This window comes from Gymnodraco acuticeps, unplaced genomic scaffold (genome assembly GCF_902827175.1).
Source record: "Gymnodraco acuticeps unplaced genomic scaffold, fGymAcu1.1, whole genome shotgun sequence".
In the NCBI taxonomy this organism is placed as follows: domain Eukaryota; kingdom Metazoa; phylum Chordata; class Actinopteri; order Perciformes; family Bathydraconidae; genus Gymnodraco; species Gymnodraco acuticeps.
Window position 1 is genome coordinate 107,561 of NW_022992094.1, and position 15,973 is coordinate 123,533.

A 15,973-nucleotide genomic window follows, 5' to 3' on the forward strand; every position below is an offset into this window, starting at 1 on the left:
ATGACACGTCCCACAGGGGAGTTCGCTTGGGCCTTTGTTGTATTCTATATTCACAAATGACCTTCCTTACGTATTAAATAAGTCCAGTGTAATAATGTATGCTGATGATTCCACAATGTACAGTACAGCATCAACATACAGTGAGTTAAACTATCTACTTAAAATAGAGATTAAAGCCATAGCAGACTGGGTCAACAATAACAAACTGGTACTCAACATTGCAAAAACAAAAGCAATGGTGTTCGGATCCAGACACATGTTAAGCAGCAATCCTCATTAAGCCTGACGCCGGCTGGTCAGCCAGTGGAACAGGTAAACGAGACTAAGTTGCTTGGCATTGTTCTTGATTCTGGTTTACGGTGGGAAAAGCAAATTGACAGTATTGTAACTAAAATGGGAAGGAGCATAGCTGTGGCGAGAAAATGTACAAAGTATGTAACACCAACCACTTTGAAACAAGTAATTCAGTCTCTGGTTTTGTCACATCTTGAGTACTGTCCGGTCATATGGTCATCAGCAGCAAAAACACATTTACAGAAATTACAAATAGCTCAAAACAAGGCTGCCAGACTAGCTCTCCATTACATTACATTACATTACATTTAGCTGACGCTTTTATCCAAAGCGACTTACAATAAGTACATTCGACCAGGAAGACACAACCTTGAAGAAAACAGAATCATATAAGTACATCAGGTTTCATAGAGCCAAACATTTCAAGTGCTACTCAACTGGCTTTAGGTAAGCCAGTCCTTTATTAGTATAAAAGTGCTTCGTTAATAGTTCTATCGCTCGAAGTGGAGTCGAAAGAGATGAGTTTTCAGTTTGCGCCGGAAGATGTGCAAGCTATCTGCCGTCCTGATGTCAATGGGGAGCTCATTCCACCATCTTGGAGCCAGGACAGCAAACCCACGTGTTTTCGCCGATGGGAACTTGGGTCCCCCTCGCAGCGAGGGCGCAACGAGTCGTTTGGCTGATGCAGAGCGTAGTGCACGCGCTGGGGTGTACGGTTTAACCATGTCCTGGATGTAGGAAGGGCCAGATCCATTCGCAGCATGGTACGCAAGTACCAGTGTCTTGAAGTGGATTCTAGCAGTTACCGGAAGCCAGTGTCAAAGCGCACTCATATTGGAGTTATGCATAGAAACCTATCATGGCTTCCGGTTGAGAAACGTCTGCAATCTCGTGTTATCACTTTTCTAAAAAATGTCCAATTTAGCAAAAGACCACTGTATTTTTATGATCAAATAGTTTACACAAGAGATGAGCATGACCATAAGACTAGACAAGCTACATCAGGCCATCTACTGGCACCTAAACCCAGGACACATCTTCTGAAATCTTCTGACTTATAGAGCTATAATGGAATGGAACTCATTGCCAAACTACCTTACTGAAATAGAGTCCAGAGCCTCTTTCAAGAAGAGATTGAAGGGCCATCTACTAATGACCATGTACCCTTGTGAGCTGTGAACCCTAATTTAATTTGATCGCATGTTGTTGATGATATTGGTGATGTTTTTAATGTTGTTAATGATGTTAGGACTTATGTCCTAGATGTTGCTGTATTATTGTTGTATTATTGTTGTATTGTTTTAAGTGTCGGACCCCAGGAAGAGTAGCTTTTGTCGAGAGCAAAAGCTAATGGGGATCCTTAATAAACATAAACATAAACACCTGATCAGTTTGTGCATAAACTCTTTTTGCAGTAATATTTGTCCTTTTAATTTAGCATCTTTCTTCTTCTGCAGGTTTGCACATCTGGGCGAGAGCCAGCACAGGGTGGAGAGAACGGAACACATAAACTCAGCAAACATCATCAGCTTGTGAGTAAAACATGTGACAAATGAACCCGAACACACCAATCACAGTCATTTATCCTCACTCACGTGTGATGTCAAGCCTTATGTTGCATTATGGGCTTGTTGTTATCCAACTCTTTTTCAAATATCACTCAACATTCCTAGCAGGCAAGTCAATGTTATCTATATGGCCCAATATCACACATTCACAAAGGGGGCTTTACATCAGTACAGCAAAAAGACACCCTCTGGTTTTTTCTACACTTGCTTAGGATGAGGGTTTTCAAGCATTTGGACTACCTATGTTGTAAATGTATTATCTTTTCAATTTGCACACGGCATCTATTGCACGTGTGTCCGTCCAGGGAGAGGGATCCCTCCTCTGTTGCTCTCATCGAGGTTTCTTCCATTTTCCCCCATTATCTGTGGGGTTTCTTTGGAAATTTTTGTCTTGTCCGATTTGTGAGGGTCCAAGGACAGAGGGTGTCTTATTCATGATCTGTACAAATTGTAAAGTCCACTGAGACAAATGTAACATTTGTGATGTTGGGCTATATAAATAACCATTACAGGGTGTCCGCGGGGTCTTAAAAAGTATTAACAGTTGATAAATCAATTTATCGAAAATTAAGGCTATTAAAAAGTATTAAACGGCATTTTCCAAGGTATTAAATGTTATAGCTTGTTTTCAATAAGTATTTAAATTGTCCAAAGAGGTTGTATTCTACAGTCTGCCTGAACGTAATCATTGCGTAGGTGTGTAGTGTGATTCTGTGTAGCTTATTTATGGCATCCCGTTGGATTTGACGTCATCTGAACAGGACATCGCACGCTCACTGCTTGATAGCGCGAAGGTCCGTTTACGCCGGTTGTCAAACAACATCGTTATGGGGAAATGCAAGTTTGCGTCCAAATGGTTGGAAGATAAGGAGGAAGGACAATCAATACTGTATATAGTCAATGTGAGGTAAAGTGTGTCGCCAATGTAACCGTTTAAAACTCATTGTCTTAAAATGTATGGAAAGGGTCTTAAAAGGTATTACATGTGACTTCAGGATTCCTGCATATACCCTGCATTGATTGATTGATTGATTGATTGATTGAAACATTTGAATAGGGAAGAAAAGCTCAGGAGGAACAACAGTGGAGGGATCCTTCTCCTTCGATGTACAGGGCAATAGATGTGTGTACAGAAAAGACAAACAAACACATTACAATCAAGAAATTATTGTATTTGTAATTATTGTAAACGGTTCTTCAAGGAGGATGTCAAGCAGCAGAGATCCAAATTCAACATGTTGAATGAGGCACTGACAGAGAGTTCCCAGGATGTCCCATCAGCCTTACAGCAGTTAAACACAATTGATGCACTGAGTGGTCTCAGAGGAGCCGTCTAGTCGTGCACTTTTTTATCTCCATCTCTGCATCCATGCTGCAGCCGTGTCACAGCAAGCATTATTTTCTCCAGCGGTTGCACAACCTGACCACACGTGCCATGGCGATGTGCAGCCACACAGATGCATTAGTAATTTCCCTCTTTGTCTTGCTCTCTTTCTTTCCAGCTCCCACTCTCACTCTCACTATTCCCAGAGAGCATTGAGAATATATAGACTTAGTATGTATTTCAATCACAGGCTTTCACGAGAAGATTCAGAAGGAGGTGGTTTAATTGTTTGGTTCGAAAGAATACATCCAGAAGGCATGGATGGAACATGAAACAGAAATTGTTGAAATGTTACCTGTACAGAGTTAAAAATGGTGTGGAGAGAAGACAATGATATACCTGTGGTTCCTTCATGTTGTGCTGCACTTTGCTACGTGAATGCACAGTTAGAGACAGTGTTTAGAGGTGAAGAGAAGATTTCTTGAAGAGGGCAACTATGTCTAGAAAGCCAGATGGAGCAAATGATCACTGTTCAAAAGAAGAAATGTTGAAGGTCATGTGAAATGTACACTAACTGGGCGGAGAACACTTGGTCAAAACTGTCCAGGAGTTCACAGGAGGTCTAGTGACTTTAAAAGTGTGTTTGGCTTTGTTTTTCTATCACGCCGCTCTTTAAACACATGGCTTTCATTTTCTTTACATAATATGTTTTCGCAAAGGAAATGCCATTTACAGTATAATTGGTTTTGTATGCATGTCACACAGGAGGCAGACTGAGAGTAGGGCTTAGTGTTCACCAGTTACCTCGGTCAGCAGGGACTCCTAACGTCTCTTCATCCTTTTACATCTCTCCTGGTCCGCCTATATGTTTACCTTTCATCTCTCTGGCCGTTCATTGGTCCGTTTCTCTGATCCTCGTGTCAGGCCCACTGGGTCCACGAGCCAGGTGTTTCTTCTGTTGTGCAACAGTGCTATTCTCAGACTGTTATGACACCCTATTCCCTTTTTTTCACCTTTTGGAGCCCTCTGGTCCGACACCTCCCTCTGTGTGGTTCCTCTATTGAGGACGGATAGGCAAAGCTGGAGATAAAGCGGAAGTGTTAGGAATACAGATTCCTGTTGAGAGCCTCAGTGAGCTGTGCTAATTTGTTTCCGCTTCAAATTGTAATCAGCTTATAAGACACAGTTCCAGATGAATGGACAGCCGTGACCAATATAGTGTTTTCACGTGTGATACAAGTGCTATCAAATATTTTACGCAACCTATATTCATTATTAGACTTATGTTACCTAATTAGACTTATGTTACCTAATTAGACTTATGTTACCTAATTAGACTTATGTTACCTAATTAGACTTATGTTACCTAATTAGACTTATGTTACCTAATTTAATTCAAAAGATAAACATCTTCATCATCTTGTATGTAGCCAACACCCTAACCAGCCTTTCTGACCTTGTTAGAGCTTTAATAAACATTAAAGGAATACTTAACGAAATGACAATTTGTATATCATCTAGTCAGCCCCATGTAAGAGTTGTATGAGAGTTTGTTGATGGATGTTTAGACTCCCCCCCATTTATATCAATTTATCGGAACTTCTCTCATTTTTCTCTCATGACCGTGGATTCAAGCATTTTCTTCAAGAGATGAGTAAATTATGTATAAAGGATCCTCTGCGGGGGTGAATTACTCCTTTTAAAATCACTCGGGGACTCAATAATGATACTTACTGTGTTAGTAATTTATGTCAAGGCCTCTTTGATTTACCAGAGCTTGTGTTGTGGATTTATTACAGCCCATAATGAGGGGGCTTCATTTGAAATGCAGCGGTGTGTCTGAGCAGCAGCTGCTGCACTGAGTGGATAACTTGACCTGCTAATAATCCACCCTACAGAGAATGAGACATGCTTTCTCGTTCCTGCTAGGAATATATGTAATTCTCCTGCAAAAGCAGCCATTGACTCACTCTCTCCAGCTGCTTTACACAAGATGTTGTTAGATTAAAACATTTTTCCAGTCCTTGGTACTCTTTTTGACCAGCAACAACTGTAGGTTACCATGGCTTCGTGCTCCACCACCACTTGAATTGTCCAAATTGAGTTATTCACTAAATCATTATCTTTTTTCCCCCCCCTGTCCCTGTCTCTCAGAGAGCCGGTGTCCTGCTTCCCGGAGGACAGCATCTACAGCGTGTCCCCCCCCCAGGTGGTCAGGGACAGCCGCGATGAGTTTGAGAGCCATGTGATGACGGGGGAGGGCCAGGTGAGGGTGCTGTGCAGGGAGGACATGATGATGTACAGGGAGTACGTCAAGAACAGATACATGTGAGACACGGACACTATGCAGATCATCAAGCAGGGAGTAGACTGTCCATAGTGAAGACAATGGTGCATGTACAGCCTAGGTGTCATGTACAAGTACTAAACCATGCAGGTTTATTTGTATTTGTAATCTAAGTAATGTGTTTTCATAGCTTCAAACATGATGTGCCTCAACAAGCTGCCTACAGTATGTGGTGCTTTCTTTTTGTTCTGTGTGTCATTTTCCTTTATTTACATTTTAGTTACAATTCTTTTTTTAAATTCTATTCAATTATATGTATATTTTGAACATGTCAAAATAATTAGAATTGTTTGTTTTTTCAGTATTATGATTTTTTTTAATGCTGGATCCATCCCTTCATATTATAATGCTTTAAATTCCACCTCAGAGATGTTTTTTTTATTAATTCTGTTAAAACATAGCGCCATGCCTGGGATGTATTTTGTTGTTGTTGTTTTAACCTCTCAAAAACGATGTGGATCAACAAATGTCATTATGTAAGTCATACATGTAATGTAAATGTGTATCCAGGTCATTTGCCTTTTTCTTTTGTCTGCCTTTTATATTGTGCGTTTTATCCAACCTCGTCCTTAGTTTACAAAAGCGCACACTGATTTAGTTTTGTCTAAATGCATTTTGACATGTCAGATGATATTGTGTACAGTAGTTCTAAATTAAACATTTATTTCTTAACAACATGTGACAGATTTGATTCCTTTTAGGCACTTTTCTCCTACTTTTATGTTTGTGCTCGATTTTGTTCACTAAAATTGATTATTATTCCTTTCCTGCGTCTTTATAATTGTCCTCATCACTCCCGCCCACCTCTTCTGTCTCCCTCACGTTTGTTTTACACTCATTACTCACCCTTTTCCCCATTGTTCTGTCGATCACACTTTCTCTCTGCACCGTCACACTCTTAGCGCTCCGCTTTCAACCACAGGCGTCAGAAGATGGGAAATGTGAGGAATACTGTCTTTCCTGTAATGCACACACACATTCAACACAATGGCTGAACATTGGTTTCTGCTTCAGGGGGGCTTCAGCATGTCATGTGTACAACAGGGAATTCAAAAAACACTCTCACTGAATTGTTAAACCTAATGAACTCAAGGGAGTATGGAGAAAACGGGACATGAATGGAGTGCTGGGAAAAGACTGCAATACAGATACAGTAGCTGAAATGTAGAATTGACCATCTCTCTTAAAGAGAAGCGAGTGTCCATCCTCTCTGTGTGCTTTAGGCCCAAAGAAAGGTGTAGTGAGTGTGTAAATGTTTTATGTACACAGCATATATAAGGGATGGCTTTATTTTTCCCTTTACCTATATTCTATTGGTTTCCCACCACCCTTACATATTGGATACAGGTGCAGACCTTTATTACATAAAATCTAAGGACATTTAATAGATGGATTAGAGATTTTGGGAGGGGGATTTTGCCTCTTTATTGATACATGGTTGCTTGTTAGTAATGTTTATTCAAATATTAGAACAAAGGTTTTTGACATTATTAAGATCTTAATGAATTTGTATGCTTCTAACGGTTGTAGTCCAACGTAGATATCATGGGAATCATTTTTGTCAAATAATTTCTGTAGTACTGTATCTCCCTTCATATAGCTCCAAATGCTGTGTTCTTATTTGTTTTAATTTTCCTAATCATATTTACAGACATTGACTAAGTAACATCTGTGTAACTGTTGAACATTGTTGAACACAAACTTACCTTAATTTATACCAAACATAACAATGGATTCAATTAGGGGTGCACCGAATGGGAAATTCTTGGCCGAAACCGATACCGAAAATAGGAAACAGTTGGCCGAAAACCGAATGCCGAAAGGCCGAAAATGATTAATAGAAATATATATATATATATATATATATATATATATATATATACATTGGTAAAAAATGTATACATTATATATATATATATATATATATATATATATATATATATATATATATATATATATATATATATATATATATATATATATATATATAATGTATACATTTTTTACCAATGTTGTTCAGCTACCTGATTATGGAAATAGACATGATTATGGCAAAACTTAACTTAAATAATAATCACTATTATGGGTCCATAAAACATTTATTCAGCACTTTTGAATGCATACAGTACATTTATATATGTCATGTATTATTGCTAAAAAACATTATATCGCAGTCTTAGTGTCGCCAACTCGTTTCTAATATGCAAAGACAACAAATGCGTCTATGATGTATTTTCGATCAGACGAGATCTCTCTCCCCCGTCTGTGTGCGAGGGGGCGGGGCAGTTTACACACACGCAGCTGCTACATGCAGCGGAGCACACTGCGGAGATGGCGGAGAGAACGCGCTCCGAGGTGTGGTTAAACTTTACCCGTCTCGATGTGGAGAATACTTGTTACCATAAGTGCAATAAGAGTTTAGCATGTAAGCACGAGCAATTTGTCTAAACATTTAGCAAAAGTGCACCGCATGCAGACGGAGGAATGTACCGGGTTCGACCGTCTTTCTAGCAGCTCTGTAGCCCCATCCACGAGTAACGTTTCCACGTCAGGTGTTATGTATGCTAGCAGCAACACACGGAGTTAACTACATGATACAAACATGGGTTAATGATTAGAGGTAACTGAGTTATTTAGTTTGTTAAAATTTCAGCTATTCTGTTTACAATCTGTTTACAACCTTTTTAACCATTTTCGGCCGATAATTTTCGGTGGCCGAATATTCGGTGCATCCCTAGATTCAATGGTGCAAGTGAACAAAAGAAACACAAACAAAATCACTTGAATATGACATTTTGAATGAAAATACAACATTGTTATAATAATAATTATCATTAAATGTAGGTTATGATATGCAGAGGCAGTATAACGCTACAGTAGTTGAAGTGCAGTGGGTCAGACACTTTTATCAGATTTTGTGACTATTCTTTTTGTGAGCAATCCACTCTCCACCCTTTTCAGAAGTAATAACGTGTGTGTGGGTGTTTCTAAATGGTTAAAACTACTTATCTTGAGAGAAAAAGTAGACGTTTGTCAGCAGATTCATGCTTTTACAGTAAATGTGTCCCTGCCATGTTCTCGTCAGCTTTCACAGATACTTTTAATCTGGTTTTCCTCCTCCTCTCCTACCGCCCAGCGTTTTACCGCCTTTCAAACCACATCCATCTTCTTTCCCTTACCATCTTCCATAACAAGTATTTTCTTTGTTTCTTCTGCTTATTAAAATACCTTTTCTCCAGGGTCGCTACAAGGGTTTTAAAGTAAAGGTTTGTTTGTGAACGAGCACGGGAGCGCATGTGAAAATGAGAGCAGTGTTGTCTCTGTTTGCAGGGCAGGGGGACTGTAGGCGGCTGTTTTGGTCTTTTATGTAAGACCCTGTTTTTCTCATGTTTTTATGTTCCTAATGGCAGGTGTCTCATTACATTGAAACCTCTCGGCTCACATGGGTATGAATGAATAAATGCATCTGGTCACTGATATATTTTTGGGTGCAGCTTTGTTTTTGGTCGTGATCACAAAAATAACTGAATGTTTGTGTGGTGCATCGCTTCTGTTCAGGTGGAAAATGTAATTAGTTTGGTTTAACCCATCATGGAAAACAATCAAATGATTCTAAGATGTATTTTGGTCCTCAGCGGTTTGACTAGGTCCCTGAAATGAGTCGCTTGGCACTTAATGTGACCCCTTAGCTTATGAATTAAGACAACCTCTTCTCCACTGACAAAGGTGGCCAAACAGCTGTTGCCTGCAAACCAAAACTGGTTACCATATTGCTGCTTTGAATCTCCCCTTACCTCCTTCTGTATCTCAACATCTCATCCATTGTCATATGACATTTCATTTACCTGGTGTTTCAGACTTACGTTACATGCTGCTTTTATGGTTCAACAAGATGGCAACCATCTATATTTCATAACATTGACATGAAAGGTATACATTGAAGTTGTCAGTTTGCTTATTTCAGTCTTTGTATCATTATTGTTGCTCTTTTAGGCAATTATAGAGAAAGTAGAGATCCTTCTCATAACATAGTTTTACATTCAGGGACCAAAACCGTTAAAGGAGCTTAACGACATTCAGAGTCGTATAAACGCCGTGCACATTGGCCCTTTTAGCTGGCCAGTTGTAAATAAAGGGAATGTTTCCCATGAGCATCCTCTGCTCAAAATGCCATTATTCCATAATATATTTAAATACCAAATACCTTTTTAATGCTCTGAATGTTGTTTAATGTCTGTTGAACTCTGAAGTTTAACTGCTATTGAAGATGCCAGTTGAATTTACAAATAAGCCCCCAGTGGCCAAAAGGGTGGAATTACAACTCCCTTCTTACTACTTCTTCTTAATGAATTCCATAAAGCATCTAATTATCTCGCTTTTATAAAACATGTAGTTCCTACATTAAGACCAGTGCCTAAATCAGAGTAAATTCCCTCTGCCCAACGAACTGCTGCTCAGAAAACCAGCTTGAACTGACTCTGGCCGCCTGGATGCGAAACATACTGGTATAACATTTTATACCTGGCAATAAAACTGTGTCTCAGTGCCAGTGAGCAACTCATAGGACTGAACAGGAGCCGCTGCATCCAGCCCCCTTTATACATCCCAAGTTGCTATAGCAACAGCATGTTAATCTGAGACTTGTTGCTGATCACAAAAAGGTGAAGGTTGATATTGGTTATTCCTGCCAATAAAATACCCACTGTCAAATATCATGTTTAATGGCTTTATTTTTTAAAGAATTTTACTTTTCACTGTAAAGGAAAAGAGCAAACCACACATGGAAAACCGTGTGGCACTAACTCTCTTCACTAAAATCCCACTCTTGTAAGTGAAATAAATAAATAAAATCTTGAATCCTGGCACTGATTCAGTGTGAAAACTACTTGTATTGTTTTAATTAAAAAACATATGGAGAACTTTACAGCTGGCTTGTTTACATTTTTCTATTGAAGCTCAGATTCTGCCTTGAAATTAGCCAACCTTTTCTTTTTTTTTGCTCCACCTATTCAGTATGAAACTGGGATAGGCTTTGCAAGTATTGATCTAAGCAAAGTGCATGATTGAAAAATGACTAAACTGACTTAAAAATAAGAAAATCTCGCTTTTAAAGACAAGTATCTCAGTGAATGGCTTGTTTTAACCCTTTATTCCCCAAAACCTGATGCCTATAACTAACTAGGACTTGTTTTGTTGGCTTTTTCCCCTCAAAAAGTGACCAGAGATAGACCGTGGTAAGATAAAAAATGACCAGGAGAGAACTGAAGGCAACTGAGGAAGAAGCCGGAGTTGTTGTTTCATTTCCCAAGTTCCAAAGAAATCGAGATCGCTGATACCAGGGAAAGAGAGAGAAAATAGAGACATCAAAAGTCTCCATCTCTCTCTCTTTCTTCTCTCTCGCGCGCTTTCTCTCGTGACGTAAGGCGGATTTAAAGCCTCCCTCGCGCTTCTCCCGTCAGTCCCTTCTCGCGCTCCTCACATTCACCTCCCTCTCCGAGCAGAACGACGGCCAATGCTTCACACTGCCGCTGCCCTGCGTGTCTGTCCCCTGCGTGGGAAGCACAACAAAACCAAGGGCTTCACTTGAGACGGTGCACAGGAGCGAGATAAAAAGGAGACGGCAGTCCTTCTGCAATTCATTTTACACTTTCACTGTCTGCCACCGGACGAGGTGCTCCGGTTTCAGCGTAATTCTCGGAGGTACGTAACTTTTACGTGACAAAATCCTAAAGTCTCATTTGACTTTGCATTGCTTCTGCTTTGGTAAATTAGCCTCCTGTAGTAATCAATTTATATCATTTTGTAGAAAACATCAGACATCTCACACATTTGTATTTTACTTATTTGTGAATAAAAGTACCAATACTTATAGCCTATAGTTATGTTCAGTTGTTAACTCAAGTATTACAAATAATTTGTTGGTACGAATGTTATGTTGTTTTTTTATCAGTGTTTAGTTTGAGTTGATGGGATTTCAGCACCACGGACAGCTCCTCCTGCTGCCACTTCACTATTACAATAATATAATATAGAATACAAATTGTTCAGTGCTTGTGTTTTGGATAGTAAAGTCACTATCTAGGCAGCTGTTTGAATATGCAAAAATATGAGTTTGTTTAGGATAGTTTAATTTAAATTAGGGATGCTCCGATCGATCGGCCGCCGATCGATATCGGCCGATACTCACTCTCTGCCGATCGATCGGTGTTCTCTAAAGATGCCGATCGCGAGAGCCGATCGCATGACGTAAAATGTATGACGCTTTTCTCTGTGCGCGGCAAAACAAGCTCGCCAAAATCGCTTCACCAGTCTGGCAGTATTTTAAGGTGTCCGAAAAAGACAATAAAATAGCGGTATGCAACGTGTGTGAAGCAGAAATCCCGCAGCTCCACCCGCTGTGACGGACCGGTGAGCGGAGCAACACACACACTAAGAGTTAGACCTAACACACTTAGCTATTTGATCTACCTCTGGAACAAGCTAAACTAGTTATACATGTATTCTTCACTGTCGGGTCACTCATTACTGGATCAGTGAGCTGCATGAGACGATACTGACAGGCTGTCAGGAGAGGGAGAGAGGAAAAGAGAGCGCTTCCACTCATTTCTCCCGTGTTATTATCCAAAGTTAATGTCAACTTGAATAATGTACATCATTTGAATGTAATAATTATGTTGGTTGTTGTTGTGAAAGCGCCAGTGAATGAGCCCCATTAACTGAGTTTTAAACATCACTTCAAATGGAAGATCCCCATAGGCCCCGCCCACTCGATTGGATGGGCGATCGGTATCGGCCGATACTGATTCCGGCGATCGGCCCATTCGCGATCGGAGCATCCCTAATTCAAGTGATCATACTGTAGGTGTTAGTAAATTATATGCGTCGATATATGCACTTTTCGTTAGGCGATTGTGTATTTGAGTAAGAAGACTTGTAGGAAATGGCAAGAAAACAGCCTGTCAAGTGTGATTGAGCAATCCACTGAAACATTAACAAATCCCCATAAAAAGAACTCAAGAGAACGTGTCTTCACATTATCATTAACAATCCAATCTGCTTATTCTACTCACAGGACAAAGAGACAACCGCTCGGAGATATGAACGAGTCTCTGGTGGTGAACGACACCTCTGCGACTCTCTTGGCTGGAGAAGCCCTCCCATGGATGGAGGCTGATTCTCCGGAGCTGAACAGCAGCCTGCAGTTCTCCACCGCCCCGTTAGATTTCGCCATCAACCCGTGGGACATTATGCTCTGCATGTCAGGCACCGTCATCGCCTGTGAGAACGCCATCGTGGTAGCAATCATCTTCTACACGCCGACCCTCAGGACTCCCATGTTTGTGCTGATCGGGAGCCTGGCCACAGCGGACCTTCTAGCCGGCATGGGATTAATCCTGAACTTTGTGTTTCAGTACGTGATCTCCTCTGAGACTATCAGCCTCATCACGGTGGGCTTCTTGGTGACCTCCTTCACTGCGTCCATCAGCAGCCTTTTGGCCATAACAGTGGACCGTTACTTCTCCCTCTACAACGCCCTGACTTACTTCTCAGAGAAGACGCTGCAGTACGTTCACTTGATGTTACTGGGGACCTGGGGGGTGTCTCTGTTTTTGGGCTTGCTGCCTGTGCTCGGCTGGAACTGCCTGGACGACCCGTCCTCCTGCAGCATCGTCCGACCTTTGACCAGGATCAACGTCACGCTCCTTGCCACCTCCTTCTTCGCCATCTTCGTGCTCATGCTGGCCCTCTATTTCAAGATTTGCAAGATTGTGTGCCACCACGCCCACCAGATCGCCCTCCAGCAGCACTTTTTCGCCACGCCGCACTATGTCGCCACTAAGAAGGGGGTGTCCACGTTGGCTATCATCTTAGGGACATTTGGTGCCAGCTGGCTGCCCTTCGCCATCTACTGCCTGGTCGGAGAGAGGGAGTATCCTTCAGTGTACACCTATGCTACACTGCTGCCAGCCACCTACAACTCCATGATCAACCCCATCATCTACGCCTACAGAAACGCAGAGATCCAGCGTTCCCTCTACGTGCTCCTCTGTGGCTGCTTTCAGACCAACAAGTCCTACCGGTCCAGGTCACCAAGTGAAGTCTAAAAAATGTGCTAGGGCTCCTTTTGTGTAAATGTATTTATGATTAAAAGACAGAGCAAAAAAGACACCGCGTCCTTTGACCGCTGACAATCTGCTTTCAGTTGCCAGTGAATGCTTTACAATTACAAAGTGGATGTGATGCTAGAATCGTGTCTCATGCATACTGTATCTGCACTTTACGATGTATCCACACAAGTTAGGATGAGATTTGTAAAAGATTCTGTGAACAAAAACCTGTGAAAAAGACAAAACAAACCTGTGAATGTAGTCAAATGAGAAAAGGAATGGGAAATATTGCACTTTAGTACATGTTTTTTGAAATGCCAAATCAGTATTGTACAGCCTTTGTTGTGTTTAAACGTATAAATGTATGAGTATTGTGAGCCATTTTTCTATTTCGTATGGTATTGTCTTTGATGTACATTTTCTACAAGAGTAATAAAGAAATGAAATCCAGTCGTGACTCTATCACATGTTTTTTACTGAAGCACATTTTTCCAAGGACTTCTTATGTTACAGCTGACCTGCTATTGTTAGTTTTAACATCCTCTTCACGTCGATATATCCCCTTACTCAGGAGCGAAGATGGGTCTGTTGAAGAAAGCATGAAGCAATTGAATAGAAAAATAGCTTACATTTACACATTTGAACCCTCTGTGAGAGAGAGAGAGAGAGAGAGAGAGAGAGAGAGAGAATTACCCCCCCCCCCCCCCCCCCAGGGTTGTGCAGGTGTTACGTAGCCTGACATACCCCCCACGGTAAAGGACATTAAGTACCTGTGTGTGACTGTGTGACAGGTGATCATGATAATAGTCTGTCTACTCTGACCTAGCAGCTTCTGCAGACACAGCAGTTTATCTGATGGGATGTTTAAACAGGACTCCTGTCTGCATGTTTGGATACATACACAGATATAATCCTATAAGCACTTCTACACATCAAGCTGTTACTGCTTTCATCATAAATCAGCCTACCAAATGTTTAATCATTTTATTTTTAATCAAATTATGTTTCTAATTGGAAAAGGATTGCAATTTTTTCAGCATACCTTTGTTCATTATTAAAACATGTTTACTTTCATTACTAAAAGTCTATTGTAAAAATTGCATATTTGTTAGTATTTCATGTAAGCCAACTATAAAAATCAAGTTGGCACAGAGCGAATCCCTTCCTCTTCCTATGCAAATGTTTACTATAAATTGTGTTTTGCCCCTTCTTGCAATATCTTCTCCACTCCCAGGTCTAACCTCTGAACTTTGAACATGGCCCTTGCATCGCCCGCAGGCGAAGGCTCTTCGTTGTTATTGGAATGAGAGTTCAGGACCAATCCACATGTGTAGCTGAATTCACTGTTAATGGTAATTTCACAAACTATACAACTACACACTGAAAAAACATTGACTGTAATTAAATGCATTATGTCAACACATTTCACATAACTGTAAGTTTAAATACAAAATATTAGGTTCAACTTCATATTATTGCTTTCAACTAACCTAATACAGTTATGTGAACATGTGTGACATTATATACATTTATTTAAAGTCAATGTTTCAGTTTTCTCAGTGTATAACTACTAAAAAGATTATAAACAAATAAATCAGATAAAAACTTTATTTGTATCCAAAGGAGAATCTCATATGTTGTAACAGTACAAGTTTCCATTCATACATAAAAATACTTAAAATATGATAACTTGTCGTTTTGCACACAATTATTTATATATATATATATATATACTCTATATACTTTTTTTATTATTTAATCGTTTATTTGAACCGGGACAGTGCATATCGATGAACACTTTAAAACAAAACAATGCTTACAAGCGTAAATGAGCAGGATTTGAGCTTTAAGCTAATTTCCATCCGCAGTCCCGTCACATACAAAATACAAGAACATTACATTTATATACATAGCAAAAATAAATACATGACATGCAGAAAGAGCATGAGCAGCATACAAGCATTTACCACATGGCAGTACAATGTAGCAGCTACGACATATAAAGTGCAAGATAAGATAAAAGTGCTACATAAAGTGCAAGAGGAGATGCCCCTGTGTAAAAGTGCATTTAGTGGTGATTACACGTCTGTTTGTTTCTCAACCATTCTTTAAGTTGTCCTTTAAAACTATTGAGAGTGGGACAATCCTGTATCTCAGTTGGGAGGCTATTCCACAATGAGCTGCCTTTAATGGAGAGGACATTTTGTCCAAAAGTTGTCCGTCTACGGTGGACTTCACAGTCTCCTCTGGTTTCTGACCTAGTGCAGCGTCCCAAAAACACATACTTTTAAAAGACTTAAAATGGTCAAAACTCAAGAAATTGTGTTTTTCA

General features: G+C 40.2%; 2 protein-coding genes across 2 annotated transcripts in view; both read left to right on the forward strand.

The window, feature by feature from the left end:
* Positions 1–6,210, forward strand: part of fig4a (FIG4 phosphoinositide 5-phosphatase a) — a 50,341-nt gene extending 44,131 nt beyond the window's left edge. The window contains exons 23-24 of the mRNA XM_034202739.1: positions 1,752–1,826; positions 5,341–6,210. Coding sequence (XP_034058630.1) covers positions 1,752–1,826; positions 5,341–5,518 — 253 coding nt within the window. The 3' untranslated portion in view covers positions 5,519–6,210. The remainder of the gene's footprint in view (positions 1–1,751; positions 1,827–5,340) is intronic.
* Positions 6,211–11,006: 4,796 nt separating this feature from the next.
* LOC117537511 (G-protein coupled receptor 6) lies at positions 11,007–14,091 on the forward strand. Its single transcript, XM_034202745.1, has 2 exons — positions 11,007–11,233; positions 12,606–14,091. Exon 2 carries the CDS (start codon positions 12,631–12,633, stop codon positions 13,636–13,638), a length of 1,008 nt encoding a protein of 335 aa, XP_034058636.1. The 5' UTR covers positions 11,007–11,233; positions 12,606–12,630; the 3' UTR covers positions 13,639–14,091.
* The last annotated feature ends 1,882 nt before the right edge of the window (positions 14,092–15,973 follow it).

What these genes read in the sequence shown, in the direction of transcription:
- LOC117537511 (XM_034202745.1), top strand. Translation starts at nt 12,631, where the DNA reads ATGAACGAGTCTCTGGTGGTGAACGACACCTCTGCGACTCTCTTGGCT.